Below are 12,308 nucleotides of genomic sequence, written 5' to 3' on the forward strand. Positions count from 1 at the left end.
TTTGCATAGCTAAGTCTATGCACGTACAGGTAAACGAATATATAAACATGGGTGTATGTTAATTAAAAGTAACGACCAAAAATGCGAAAAATAAAAAATACCTGTAAGTTTAATACTTGGTTGTTATCGAATTTGCGCTTAACTGTAATATGAGTATAAAACACTGAAAAAATTGGATCGTTGACTGTGCTATTCAATACTAAGGGCAATGGTGAATACATAATACGCAGGAAAGTGTCATGAATTTCAGTACAGAAAGAAATATAACTTTCTGGTGTATTATTACAGTTACGAAGATATAATAAGCCAGTTTCTACAATTGATAATTATAATGATTACGAGAATAAAATGAGCCAGTTTAGAATGATCCATCACCTCTTCAATCGCAATGTTATTTCTGTTTAAACCTTCCAAATTTCATAAAAGATCCAACTAGTAAGAAATATGAAGTTGAGGAAAAACAGAAAGTAAAAAATGCTATCCTTCTAATGACTGCAGAATTATGAACGATAACCATTGTGTATGAACTGAATTCCTATAATACTATTGATCACTTATATGATACTTATTAAAGCATCAACCTTAAATTACTAGATATCTACTGCAGCAATAAAAAAATGATAACGCTTTTTATTTATTTTTGGATACAATTCAAGGTAAGAAGGAACGCAAACGGTTTCTTTTCTGAAATCGACTTTTCTACTTAATTTTTGCAGCTGTTCTTCGTAAAGTTTAAGAGCATGGACATTATTTGCACCATTTCCCTAAAAATTAAATACGAGTTAACAATAAAAGCTGGTTGAAGTCGTACTGATACGATGATGTATACATCTATATACGGTACCTGAGTAAAATAGCGTCCAGTTTCCGAGAGGACATCCATTGATAATTGTAGTATTAGACGTAGAAAATCCCATTGAGATCCTAACTCATGATATACATATCTAGGTTAGTACAGCTACCTGCTCAACATGGAGACAACAGCGATATTTAGAAATTGAAAAATAAAACCTTGAGGAGTAGTTGAAACAGGGATAGCAGTCAGATCATTGATGACATAATCAAACACCTTTCCTTCACTTGCATACTTTTTCAGTATCGGAACACAATCTTCAACAATAACCTATCAAGAAAGTCGCCATCCTTAAGGAAAAAGCTACGAAAGTGGCTAATGCGCACATTTTCATGTTTAACTGAATCTGTAAAGTTTCATAATACTGATTGATAGGTGTGAATATCTAATTTTTATTCTATTGTGATACCTACCTTGTAATTTGGCCCTTCCAGTGAATCCATAGCATTTTCACATATACCACGTAAATGTTTAATAGCAGCATCAATAACTACCTGATCAATTTAAGAAACGTTAAGGGGCGTAATTTCCGAGGCATTTGTGTTCTATTTAACTGCGACGTACGCGAGCTAACGTTATTTCTTACGATAAGCTGTATTTTAAATACTCTTTAAAAGTAAAAAAAAATAATGAAAGATATTTCCACCATCGTCACATATTTTGGCGATTGTTTCAGCAACTCATTGAGAATACCTCCATCGCCTCCACCTAAGTACAGTAATAAGTATACATATTAACAGCAAGAAAAATATCTTGGCAATGGCAATTAATCAATTAATTAATTAGTTGAACAAGTCTGTTTACCAAGAATGAGGACAGTTTTATCAGTATAATCTTGGGTATCATTTCCAGTTATAGCCTTAGTATAGGCAATGTCGCTCTCTGCTAAATCTGAAAATATAGTATATACAGCACAATTGAAAACATGAACTTTAAGAGCCATTATCAATTTGGAGCTACAGGATGAATTTGACATTGAAGATCAATTTCGATATGAGTATATAGCTACAGTGAACCTACTTGGGTCGTCGTCCAGTAGAAGCATATTTCCATATTGTGGTGAATGACAAATTTTAACATTTTGGAATTGGGTATCTACATTTACCACTACTCTATAATTGTATGAAGATACAAAGTATATAATAACGTGGTAGTGAAACATAATTATAGCAGAATTAGTATTACACACGAGGTCTATAAACTCCCTAGGTAATTACAAAATTTAATCCTATACCGTATTGCCGTATAAATACGCGTAATTACTTCAAAACTAGTTCGTATGGTGACTGATGCATTTTTTCTGTTTTTATACGCAAGTAACTACAATTTATAAGAATAAACGAACTTGTCAAAGTCATATTCGACGAGTCTATTATCACAAGTAGGAACATAAATATCCAAATCTCGGCATCGTTGAATTGCAGGGTAGCTATTTTAATCAATAAAAATAAATAATATTAACCCTAATCCTATTGTTGAGTCAACAAGAACTTATGCGTAAGTAATCTACCTTTTACTGTTTCCTTGAAACAAAGATTTGATTTCACGTTCATCCTAGCATGGTAATAACATAGATATAATATAGTTACATTGGACAATCGCTCCACAATTACGTAATTCATAATAATTTTAACCATGTATAGCGCAATGTAATCACTAATTAGTTCTAGGACAAGTATTGTTTACGCATATGTAGTTTTGTTTATAGTACTACTGTATATCAATGGAGATAGGACAGGTGTAATCTGAGGTATATAAATCTCTACTGTAAGCTGATTTGTTACTAGCCACTGGAATTCTTCTAGTCCTTTCGAGATGGACTATATCATATGGATCGCTTGTATTAACACTGGTCAAATGTATACAAATTCTATCATTTTAGGATATCAATTGAAGAGTATATTCTTCGTACTATGTAAGCAAATGACTGACTATTGTACACCTATTAGAGAGCTTCTATATAGCTATAACACTACCACAACTAAGATGCATCATACCGCATACAGGTACTGTAAATGCGAACTATTTGATAAGTTCACTAATGGATACATCTATTTTCGATATTACTGTAACGATTTACTCACAGTAACATTCTTCCCGTTTAATTTTATTACTATTTATCACTGCTTTTATTACAAATTATTTTAGCATCAGAAATGGATTTAAAAAAAGAGTAGCGCTTCCATTGTAATATCATTACAATCTTACGTCTTCGCTAAAAGTGATTGTTTTCCCGTCAGGTAGCGGTTTAGTTATATCCACAGTAATTCGGTTGATATCCTGGTAGAGTCGAATGACCGCATGGCTATCAAGGAATAAGAGTAAGTATAAAGTAAGAAGACGGATTTGGTGATGCAATGTTTGTTTAGACAGAGCAAATTGTAAGTTTGTACACAATAATAAGATCGATAAAATTCGATTGCATTTTTGACGTATTAGCAGTCAATCTTAAGCGAGCATATCTTAGTAATAGGACGTAGGCGAGGATAGCTAAAAACATGCACGTACACATGCTCATGTAACGACTATTTTATAAAACGTGTTAGTATTTTGCATCGACTATCATTATTGTCGACAGTAGGAAGAGGTCATGAAGCTAAGATTAGCTTCTATGACCGCAAGTAATTTTATCGTCTCGTCATGACGATGTTTTTACGGTAATACGAATCCTTTAGTGTGTCGGTTGGAGTATCGTACAATGATATTTCCGTCGATTGTTAGCAATAATCATCATCTTTTCTCCTAGACGTGTCTTGACTGTTATATTGATCTCCAAATATAAAGAAGAAGTAGTAGAATAGTTGGTTTACTGTACTGTATCTAGCCAGTACGTAGTTGTTATCATCCCATGCACTACTTTGTAGCTATACTACTGTACTTCTAATTTGAATTATTATTATTTGGTCGATGATATCCAAAATACGCTATTTGAATAATTATAATCGATAACGATTGAGAAAAGTTTTGACTAGAGTGATATATTATCCAGTAGTATGGCCAGGCCAGTTCATGATTTTGATAGATTGCATCAGTTGAGTCTAGCTTGCACGTGAAGGTGTCAAGTTGTGAATAATGATATTCATTGCATCCATTCAACACAATAAACTACTTTGAACATATTGCATCAGCAGTAGGTCTAACGTGCTTTTCATGTACAAGTGTTGACAACTCCCAAATCGCGAACTACCGTACTGTGCAATATTGCATATACACGAGAATACAAGGTGATGGGACGAAATAAATTTCGAACATTTCGAGCCCATGTTGAGGCTATTTCCATCCTGGATGGAATGACCACTTGTTGCATGCAATCAGCTTATTGGTGTGCAATGTGTTGTACACAGGAGTGAATCAACTAGTTTATCCAGTGGACATTGCTACTTTTACTCGTATCCCTACAATATTGACATCACTTTCCTATTAAGCGATTGTACTACTATTCCTGTTGACTTATTTTATTATCATATTGCTCTTGTCATTTTGTCTAGCGCTCATTTGAATAGCTGTTGGCGTTTAGTATATATGTTGCAGTTTTAACCATAACATGTATACGTCCGTCAGCAGATTTATAACTACAATACAGTATAGGGATCAATTTGGAAGGGCAATCATAGAATTAGACGAGCGCACCGGCGGTAGTTTATGTCCAAGCCATTTCTTCAACTGCCATAACGTTGTTTTAGCTATGATCGTTGTGATAAAACAAATTATCATCGATTCATGCCTTATTCCTAGTTTAGCTCACCTACGATCAGGACCAGTCCACACCAAGAGTTGACCATGGGGTAATGGCGATGAACATACTAAATTGAAATCTTTCTGCTTCATAAACTGACTAGCATCAGCAATGAATGCTTCGGGTGTTAATGAAGTTTGAATGGATCGAAAATCAAACATATAATGCAAGACTTTGTCGTCGGCCATGCTGCTGTCTGACAGATGGAAAGTTGCCTAGTGCGGTTCTACCACTTGATGGTTTTGCTAGACTGGTCCAGTCTACAGTCTTGATTTTTCCACTGTAGCTATTTGCAATACATTGTACTGTACAGTACAGTACAGTACTGTGGATGACCATACTGTACACTGTACAGTACTGTACTGTACTGTACTGTACATTGCCCTGTGCGGTACAGTACTGTACACGGTGGAACTCGAGGTCTTGATGGTCCGGTCCGGTCCGGACCTGGGCCAGACCTTCAAGACCTTCTTTAGCCGCGCTCTAGAGTCTGGGTGAAACAAGGCAACCGTCTGTACTGCAGTCCATCGGAAGACTTACACTGCGACCGGATGGACATTGGACAGCCTGACGCAGGACCATGGCCACTCTTTGCTTTAACGATGGCTTGAAATTGATTTTCTTTTACGGACAAGTCTAGGCCCACAAACAAAGTTGAAGGTTGGAGTTCTATGAAGATGTTGAATTCTACAACAGGGTGCCTTGAATTGAAACCGGAAATGACACTCTTATTCTACATTATGAATAATCAGCAACTGCGTGATTAACCGCAATCGATAGGTTACCGTCAATGCTGAGAAATACCAATTCATTTCGTCCATTATCTAACTTGACTTCTAGTGCTCCAGGATGATGAGTTCGAAGGCATGTCGGGGAAGGTTTAGGCTTTAGTTTTAGTCAGGAATTTATTACTTATTTTGTAGCTAGAAAACCTTCTCTCTCTCTCTCTCTCTTCGCATAACGCTCCTCTTGGAGGACTAGCCGATCAAAAAGCGCGACTACAGTCGATAGAGCATTTTACTGGTACAGGCGTGGAAGTGAAGACACTGACATAAAAACACATTAGCTGTGGTTATTCTCAGATTGAAACCAATATCAATTTATGTTATACTATACTTTAAACTGCGTTAGAGCACACACATCACGATGTGACCTTTCAGCTCTCTTATCAATGACCAAGATGTCAATGAATTTTACAATTTTCCTAGCAAATGTTCTTTTAGCTGTTATAAATATTATACTTTTAGTTGGCTACTATTCAAGACAATTCATCTGAGATTGACTTTAATATAATTTCTCAATGTTGGACAGAACTTTGCTTCAGTGCAAATACACGAGCGCAAAGCTCGTAAACTAGTAGAAAATCAATAACTAGTCAGCGCTCATCTGTCGTAAAATTCTACCGTCATGAAGAATTCTGAATTTCAAATGAAATAATTGCAAAATATTATAGACCTAGTTTCATTAAACAAAAAATTTGCAGACAGAAACAGCATTTCCATGTGTCAAATCAACATCATTATCAACGTTAATACACGCCAAAATCATTTTGAATTTTGTTAATAAGCACTTTATTCGTAGGTAGTATAAGAAAGCTAACTACTCTTCCATTGAAAAGCAAGATGCTAAGATTTATTTTTTTTATTTTAGTTTCTATAACGAGTAGTTTAATATGAGCACCAAGCTAAGTACGTTTTGTAAAACTTTTGTCTTGCGAAAGATCCTTGCGAAATAGCAGAATGAAATGAATATAGCCTATTAAATCCATACATTGTACCAAAAAGTAATGCAAAAATACTGAAAAACCAATACAGCTCATGATCTAAGATCTACGGTTAATTGCTGGCTTAAAAATAAATTTCTTTGGCATTAAACACTCGCATATAGTATTCTCAAATCTTGAATTAAGGTCAAATTCTTAATTCCCTATGAATATTAGTTACATTTCAATTTATCGACGCATTGATATTTAAAATTAGCTCTATATGCTAATATACTTTTGTTACGGAGTAACTTTTGCGTAGCTGTCTTAACACAGATTCCATAAGATAGCTTATCTAGGACAGTATTTACACCAATTGATCCATAATATTTTACATGCTCTTAATAGATAATTGCATACTTGTATAGTATTATCTATAAACTGATAATTAATGTTTATGTAGATTTTCTATAAATTAACTGGCTTTTTAATAAAGTTTGGGTCCAGTTATATATCTAAGAGAGATTAGTGGTGTTTACTGTTCCTCCTGACGATAGGCGATCGTCAGTACTTAGAATCAGACTGTAGGTAAATATCAAGGAGGACAACCATGAGAAAAGACTCATAATATCGTTTTCTATATTAGTTCTATATTTTCCCTAATACAAATTTCGGTTTACAACAACTTTATACATATTGACCTTATTTAATTCCCATATCACCAAACTTACTAACTATTGGATAATCAGTACGTAAAGCTATGTCAGTATAGGTTAAGTCTTGAGTTAGATGATCGAAAAGTTATGAACTTTGAACTCATTGATATCCGAATTAACATTTTATAAACTAGTTGAATTAGCTTTCAGACTTGCCGTGGCAGTTAAGAATTGAGCTCCTAAAATTTTAGAAATTCTTGGGTTAATCATAACTGCTACCAGAAGCTAAATTATTGAATAAATCCAAGTTTTACTTTGAGCATTAATGAAATATTCATATGGTTATCATAAATTCCTGCTAATCACAACTATATGATTAGGTAATAAGGTTCAGAAAAATACTCTTCAATTACTTTAGAAAATATATGCAGCTTCATAAAGAGCGATATCATATATTTGATTAAATAGCAGTGCATAATATTTATCGTACGATTAGATAAATAATTATTGTATTAAAGAAAAATTGGTTATCAGCAAATATCAGTAGCTTTGCCTTAAATTATCTGCCACGGGATCATCTCATGCTAGCTTAATTATTTTGGCTTGTTTACGCGTACATATTTCATTAAATTAATAAACCACATTTCATAGCTTAAATGCCCTTTACATATGATAAAAAATATACAATGTTTCAGTATGAGTAAATTTGCCTCCGCTTTAGGGATGTCGTTCATTTTGTTCACTAACCTGATGCAATGACATCATTTCACATTGTTAGTATAAATAAGAATCTTCGTCACTAGACAGTTAGTATTAGGTCAATCTAAGAAATTATAAAGAATATATATAGCGGCCGAAGCTAACTTAAAGTAGGGCTATCTTATTGCTGTAGGTTTACATAGTTTTCTCTTCCTTGCTTCTTTTCGTAACAAAATAATTATCAGTAAAGTTTTCCTGCACTTGGCCGTACGTTATTGCCTAATGCCAATTTGCCATACTTAGGCCTACTAGAAAAAATCTATCAAGATGCAAAAACATATCTAAAGAAACCTACTGAATATTATACAGCTGTCAGTATAGAAGAACTATAAAAAAGATCTGCCTTAATTAATACCCGAGAAACATGCTAAAGAATTATTGGACGCTATATTTACGAAAATTGCTAATCAAATTTTTCATATTGATGTACGATGTTACGTTCTGTTGCTTTTCCATAGCTATAGTATAAAAGTAATTTCTGTAATATTTCTTTTTTTTCAGTTATATATTTGATAAAGAAAAATAAAATTAAATTGTCAAAGTATGAAAAATTTATGTTTTGTTTTGGAACACAAGTATAGCACCAGTGTATATGAGTAGACCCGAACTACAGATATTATGGGTAATTAACTCTTTATACCGCTTCTTTATTGTCTAATTTACGAGAATGTTGGCATTTAAGTATGTCAAATTCCGATATATAAACTATTAAAGAGATTCAATTACGAGATTCATGCAGTATTTGATTTAGATTCGTTGTGATTTTACGGTGAAATTTCTTGAGCTTTTAGGATTAATCTACTATTTAAATATTCTAGGTCAGATAAAATTGTTTACTGCCTATCTGAAAGCTTCTTAATAAATTGCTCATATTGGCGTATTACCATGCAATATTACGCGTATACTGTAATCGTATCTTAAAGTATCGGAGCAAGCTAGATGAGCTAGTATGACCGATCTAAAGTTATAGACTTAATCAGAGCAGATATCATTAATATTTGGTCGTACAATTGGGCCTTTCGTGCTCACGATACTCTTAGGACATTTATAACTTTTTTACCATTACTGTAATATCGAAAGGCATAATATATTATGAAATACGACAAAGTTATTATATTGACCTATCACGACAGCTTTAAATTATGGTTCTGAAGGTCGATAGATATCCTTATGTTATCAACAAGTGAATATAAAGTATGCAATCCGAGTTCCATCAAATAGATTAAGGATTAATTACTAAAGGTATCCTTACTATATATATAAGGCGAGATTCACTAGTTCAATACAAACGATGTTTCTAGATAGATAAACATAAATTATATTCAACGAGCATAGTTATGATATAGCATGCATAAATGCAAATATAAAACAACGGATTTAGTAAAAAGCAGACTGAATATTGGTTAAGTTTACTACAAATTTATAAAGTTATCGTGCAGCTTACTCATATTCAAAGTAGAAATATATTGTAATATTAGAAATATAAAACAGCTATCTACAACATTAAATTGCTTAAAAATAACCCTAAATAAGGTTTCTAATCAGCTATTTATTAACTGATGACGGTAAGTATATACCTTAATTATAAATGATATGCTGATTTCATGGTGTTTTGGCAAAGGGTTTATTGAATTTTATATTATTTGTGCTATAATCCTCGACGTGACTGTATGTATCATAATGAATCGTATGCTTTTCTTGAAATAATAATTATCCACCTAATTGGCTTGTTTATTCATTAGAACAATTATTTGCATTTACCTTTTCCTAGCGTAAAATCTATCATCATGCTTCATTTTGAGAAATTTGTAAAATACTATTAATAATTAACAAAGTGTACAGTCCTGTAAAGTTTCTAAAACGTAAATTAAGGCCAATAACATAATTTGATTCGATTGTGGGATAACGATGACTTGTCTGATCGTCTACAAAACAGATTATATCAAGCTACAATTATTATATAAAAAAAAACAAAAAACGAATTAATTAAAATTTACACGATTTAAAATTATACTTTATCATTCCATAGCCGCTGTTGTAAATTGAATTAATCATTAATAATTTCTGTATAACAAGCCATAGAACTAACTGTTATCAACAGCATGATAGTAACAAAAGAGAAGCGAAGATGATGAAATCGATTTGATACGATATTAATTATAGGAGTGGCCAAATATTTATTGACTTGACCCGATTATGGTTTATCATGAGAGGAATCCTTAATCATATTGTCATCTAAATAAACATCATTATGAAAGAATGATATTGAATTAAATGAGTAAATTACGGATAATTATTTATTAGTTCATCGTTGAACTAACCTTTAGTGCCCGTTATCTGCACATGCTAATTTATATGTCCGGTTGCATTCTTTCTTCTACTAGTAGAGAGATATATGAATCCATTGATACATTATAGTAAATTATAAATTTATCTATACGCGTATATGTGTGACAAAGTTACGATTGGTAATGAACTTTACTTGTCATATTGATTTTAGTCACTATGATTGATTATTTAACTTTAATTGCTTATATAAGAAAAATAATATTCATCTTGTTATCTAGCACGGTGTACAGTAGAACTACATTTTTCAACATAATAGCTAGAAGGATTCAAGAAGACAGTGTATCGTTGCATTATTTACCACGTAGAATGATATGGAAATAATCCGACAAGAATGCTACGTTAACTAATGTCTCCTATATTTCCGAAACTAATACATTTCTTTTTATCCCCATCTTGTCAATCGTGTCTGTCTACATAAATTTATGTCCATTTTAATAATTTATAATTCTAGTCATGCGCTTATAGTGTACGAGTAGACGCGCAAACAGCATATAGAAGGGTAAATGTGTTTATATTGGGTGGAAAGCATTATTAATTTGCAGTGAAATATCAATAAGGCACGCTTGGATATCTTTAACTGTCATATATCAAAGGCGGTAACATGTACGTCAAATAGAAGTAAGCCTATTATGAACGTTAGTTAAATAGAGGGTGGTCTATCGTCTGTTATAATTTTTAAATAATGCACTGTTGTATTCACTCAGCTATTGGTCAGATTTGTTATTTCATCAAAGTAACTGAAACACAGCAATCAATATTTTGATGAAAGATTAAAATTAAGAAATTATTAAGCCTATATATTGCTTTCAGATGTGAACATTGCATTCAAAATCGGCCATTTGCTGGTGTTCTGAAATTAAAAAATCACAGAATAACTGCTTTAAAAATAGGCATGCTTAAATTTAGAATCAAGACTACTAGTCAAGTTAATCTAGCTCTTGCGACTGTTATTATTTATTGCGAATTATTCAATAAACTTTGTGTGGGGTTTTACCGTATTTGCTATTCTATAAAAACATATAGCATAGATGATAAGTAATTGTCGAGGCTGCAATTGGCATAAAAATGATAATGAGAGACTCGCTGATCAAATGGAAATAATGGTACATACTTGTAATAGGCTTATTACTACTACGTTAGGTTCGTAGCTTAGTGATCTGGCGGTCTTAGACCAGCTTAGATTCTGTAATAGCCTTGATACGCCTAAGCATCAAGAATATGACTCTCGGTACTTAGTATAAAAGTGAATACCGTTGTTCATCATTTCATAATCAGCCAAGGCCCGCTAACGCACAGTACTTTATTCTATGTAAACTATTACAATACTATAGCAATGGATAAAAAATTTATCTCTGATTGTTTTATTTCGTATTAAATTAATAGTTATCTCAAAAATATTTGACTTACATACTAGAAACATATATGATCAAGGATTTTAGGCAATTAAGTTCATGCCATGCATCATTATCTGTAATGGTCATGTATTGCATTCATCCACATCGACTGTATTTGGTGGCTTTTATTTAAGCAAACATTATGTCACTATTTCTATAGAATTACCGAACGTCTACTTTATGCCAATAAATAAAGATATATTTTCTTTAGTCATCGTATTTTGATTATCGATTTTAGTTTTTAAAAATAAAAATCATTTTGTATCAACGTTTAGGATAGTCTACCTATTCATGTATTATCTATTAAGATTTTAATATTATGTGGCTAAATTACCCATTTTAGACCATAGCCTTATATTATAAGGCATTACAAAAAAAAAATTCGTAGGTATCAATAAGGGTTATTTCAATCAAATTGATAAATGATAAGCACGCTGAACTTATTTATTTGTTGTATAGCGAGTAATACTTAAACCCAGACAGAAACTATTACTATTATTCTATGAGCGTTCATCTTGGACTTTCTAATGCCTTTCTTAGAGGGGAACTTTAGCTATATTCTTCTCTTTGTTGCACAATCCATTTATCATGAGATTGGAGCTAATTTAATGTGTAAGCATAAAGTGTAAAGTCCAGTTAGCTGTACGTAAAATAGATAGATAATTGTATAAATGCAGATTTACCCCTTACAGCTTTTTTTCAATAAGTTCGGTATAGAAAGAAAACTATCGAAAATAAAGTTATACTATTGGTGATGCATACGGCATGTGCACTTCTACTAATTCATGAACGTGTATACAAATAATACATGCAGTCTTAAACTTAAAATTATTTCCACGTTGAGTTTAAAGCCGTACTT

At 32.5% G+C, this 12,308-nt stretch overlaps 1 protein-coding gene across 1 annotated transcript; it reads right to left on the reverse strand.

Moving 5' to 3' along the window:
* Positions 1-401: 401 nt before the first annotated feature.
* Positions 402-2,278, reverse strand: TRIADDRAFT_31833 (uncharacterized protein; the record flags this gene model as incomplete). Its single annotated transcript, XM_002116965.1, has 9 exons — positions 402-432; positions 649-764; positions 845-924; positions 1,012-1,123; positions 1,267-1,347; positions 1,500-1,561; positions 1,658-1,744; positions 1,874-1,965; positions 2,199-2,278. Coding segments are annotated over 9 exons (741 nt in total), but the record flags the coding sequence as incomplete, so codon positions are not given.
* Between the last annotated feature and the right edge of the window lie 10,030 nt (positions 2,279-12,308).

This window comes from Trichoplax adhaerens, genomic scaffold (genome assembly GCF_000150275.1).
Source record: "Trichoplax adhaerens TRIADscaffold_19 genomic scaffold, whole genome shotgun sequence".
NCBI lineage: Eukaryota > Metazoa > Placozoa > Uniplacotomia > Trichoplacea > Trichoplacidae > Trichoplax > Trichoplax adhaerens.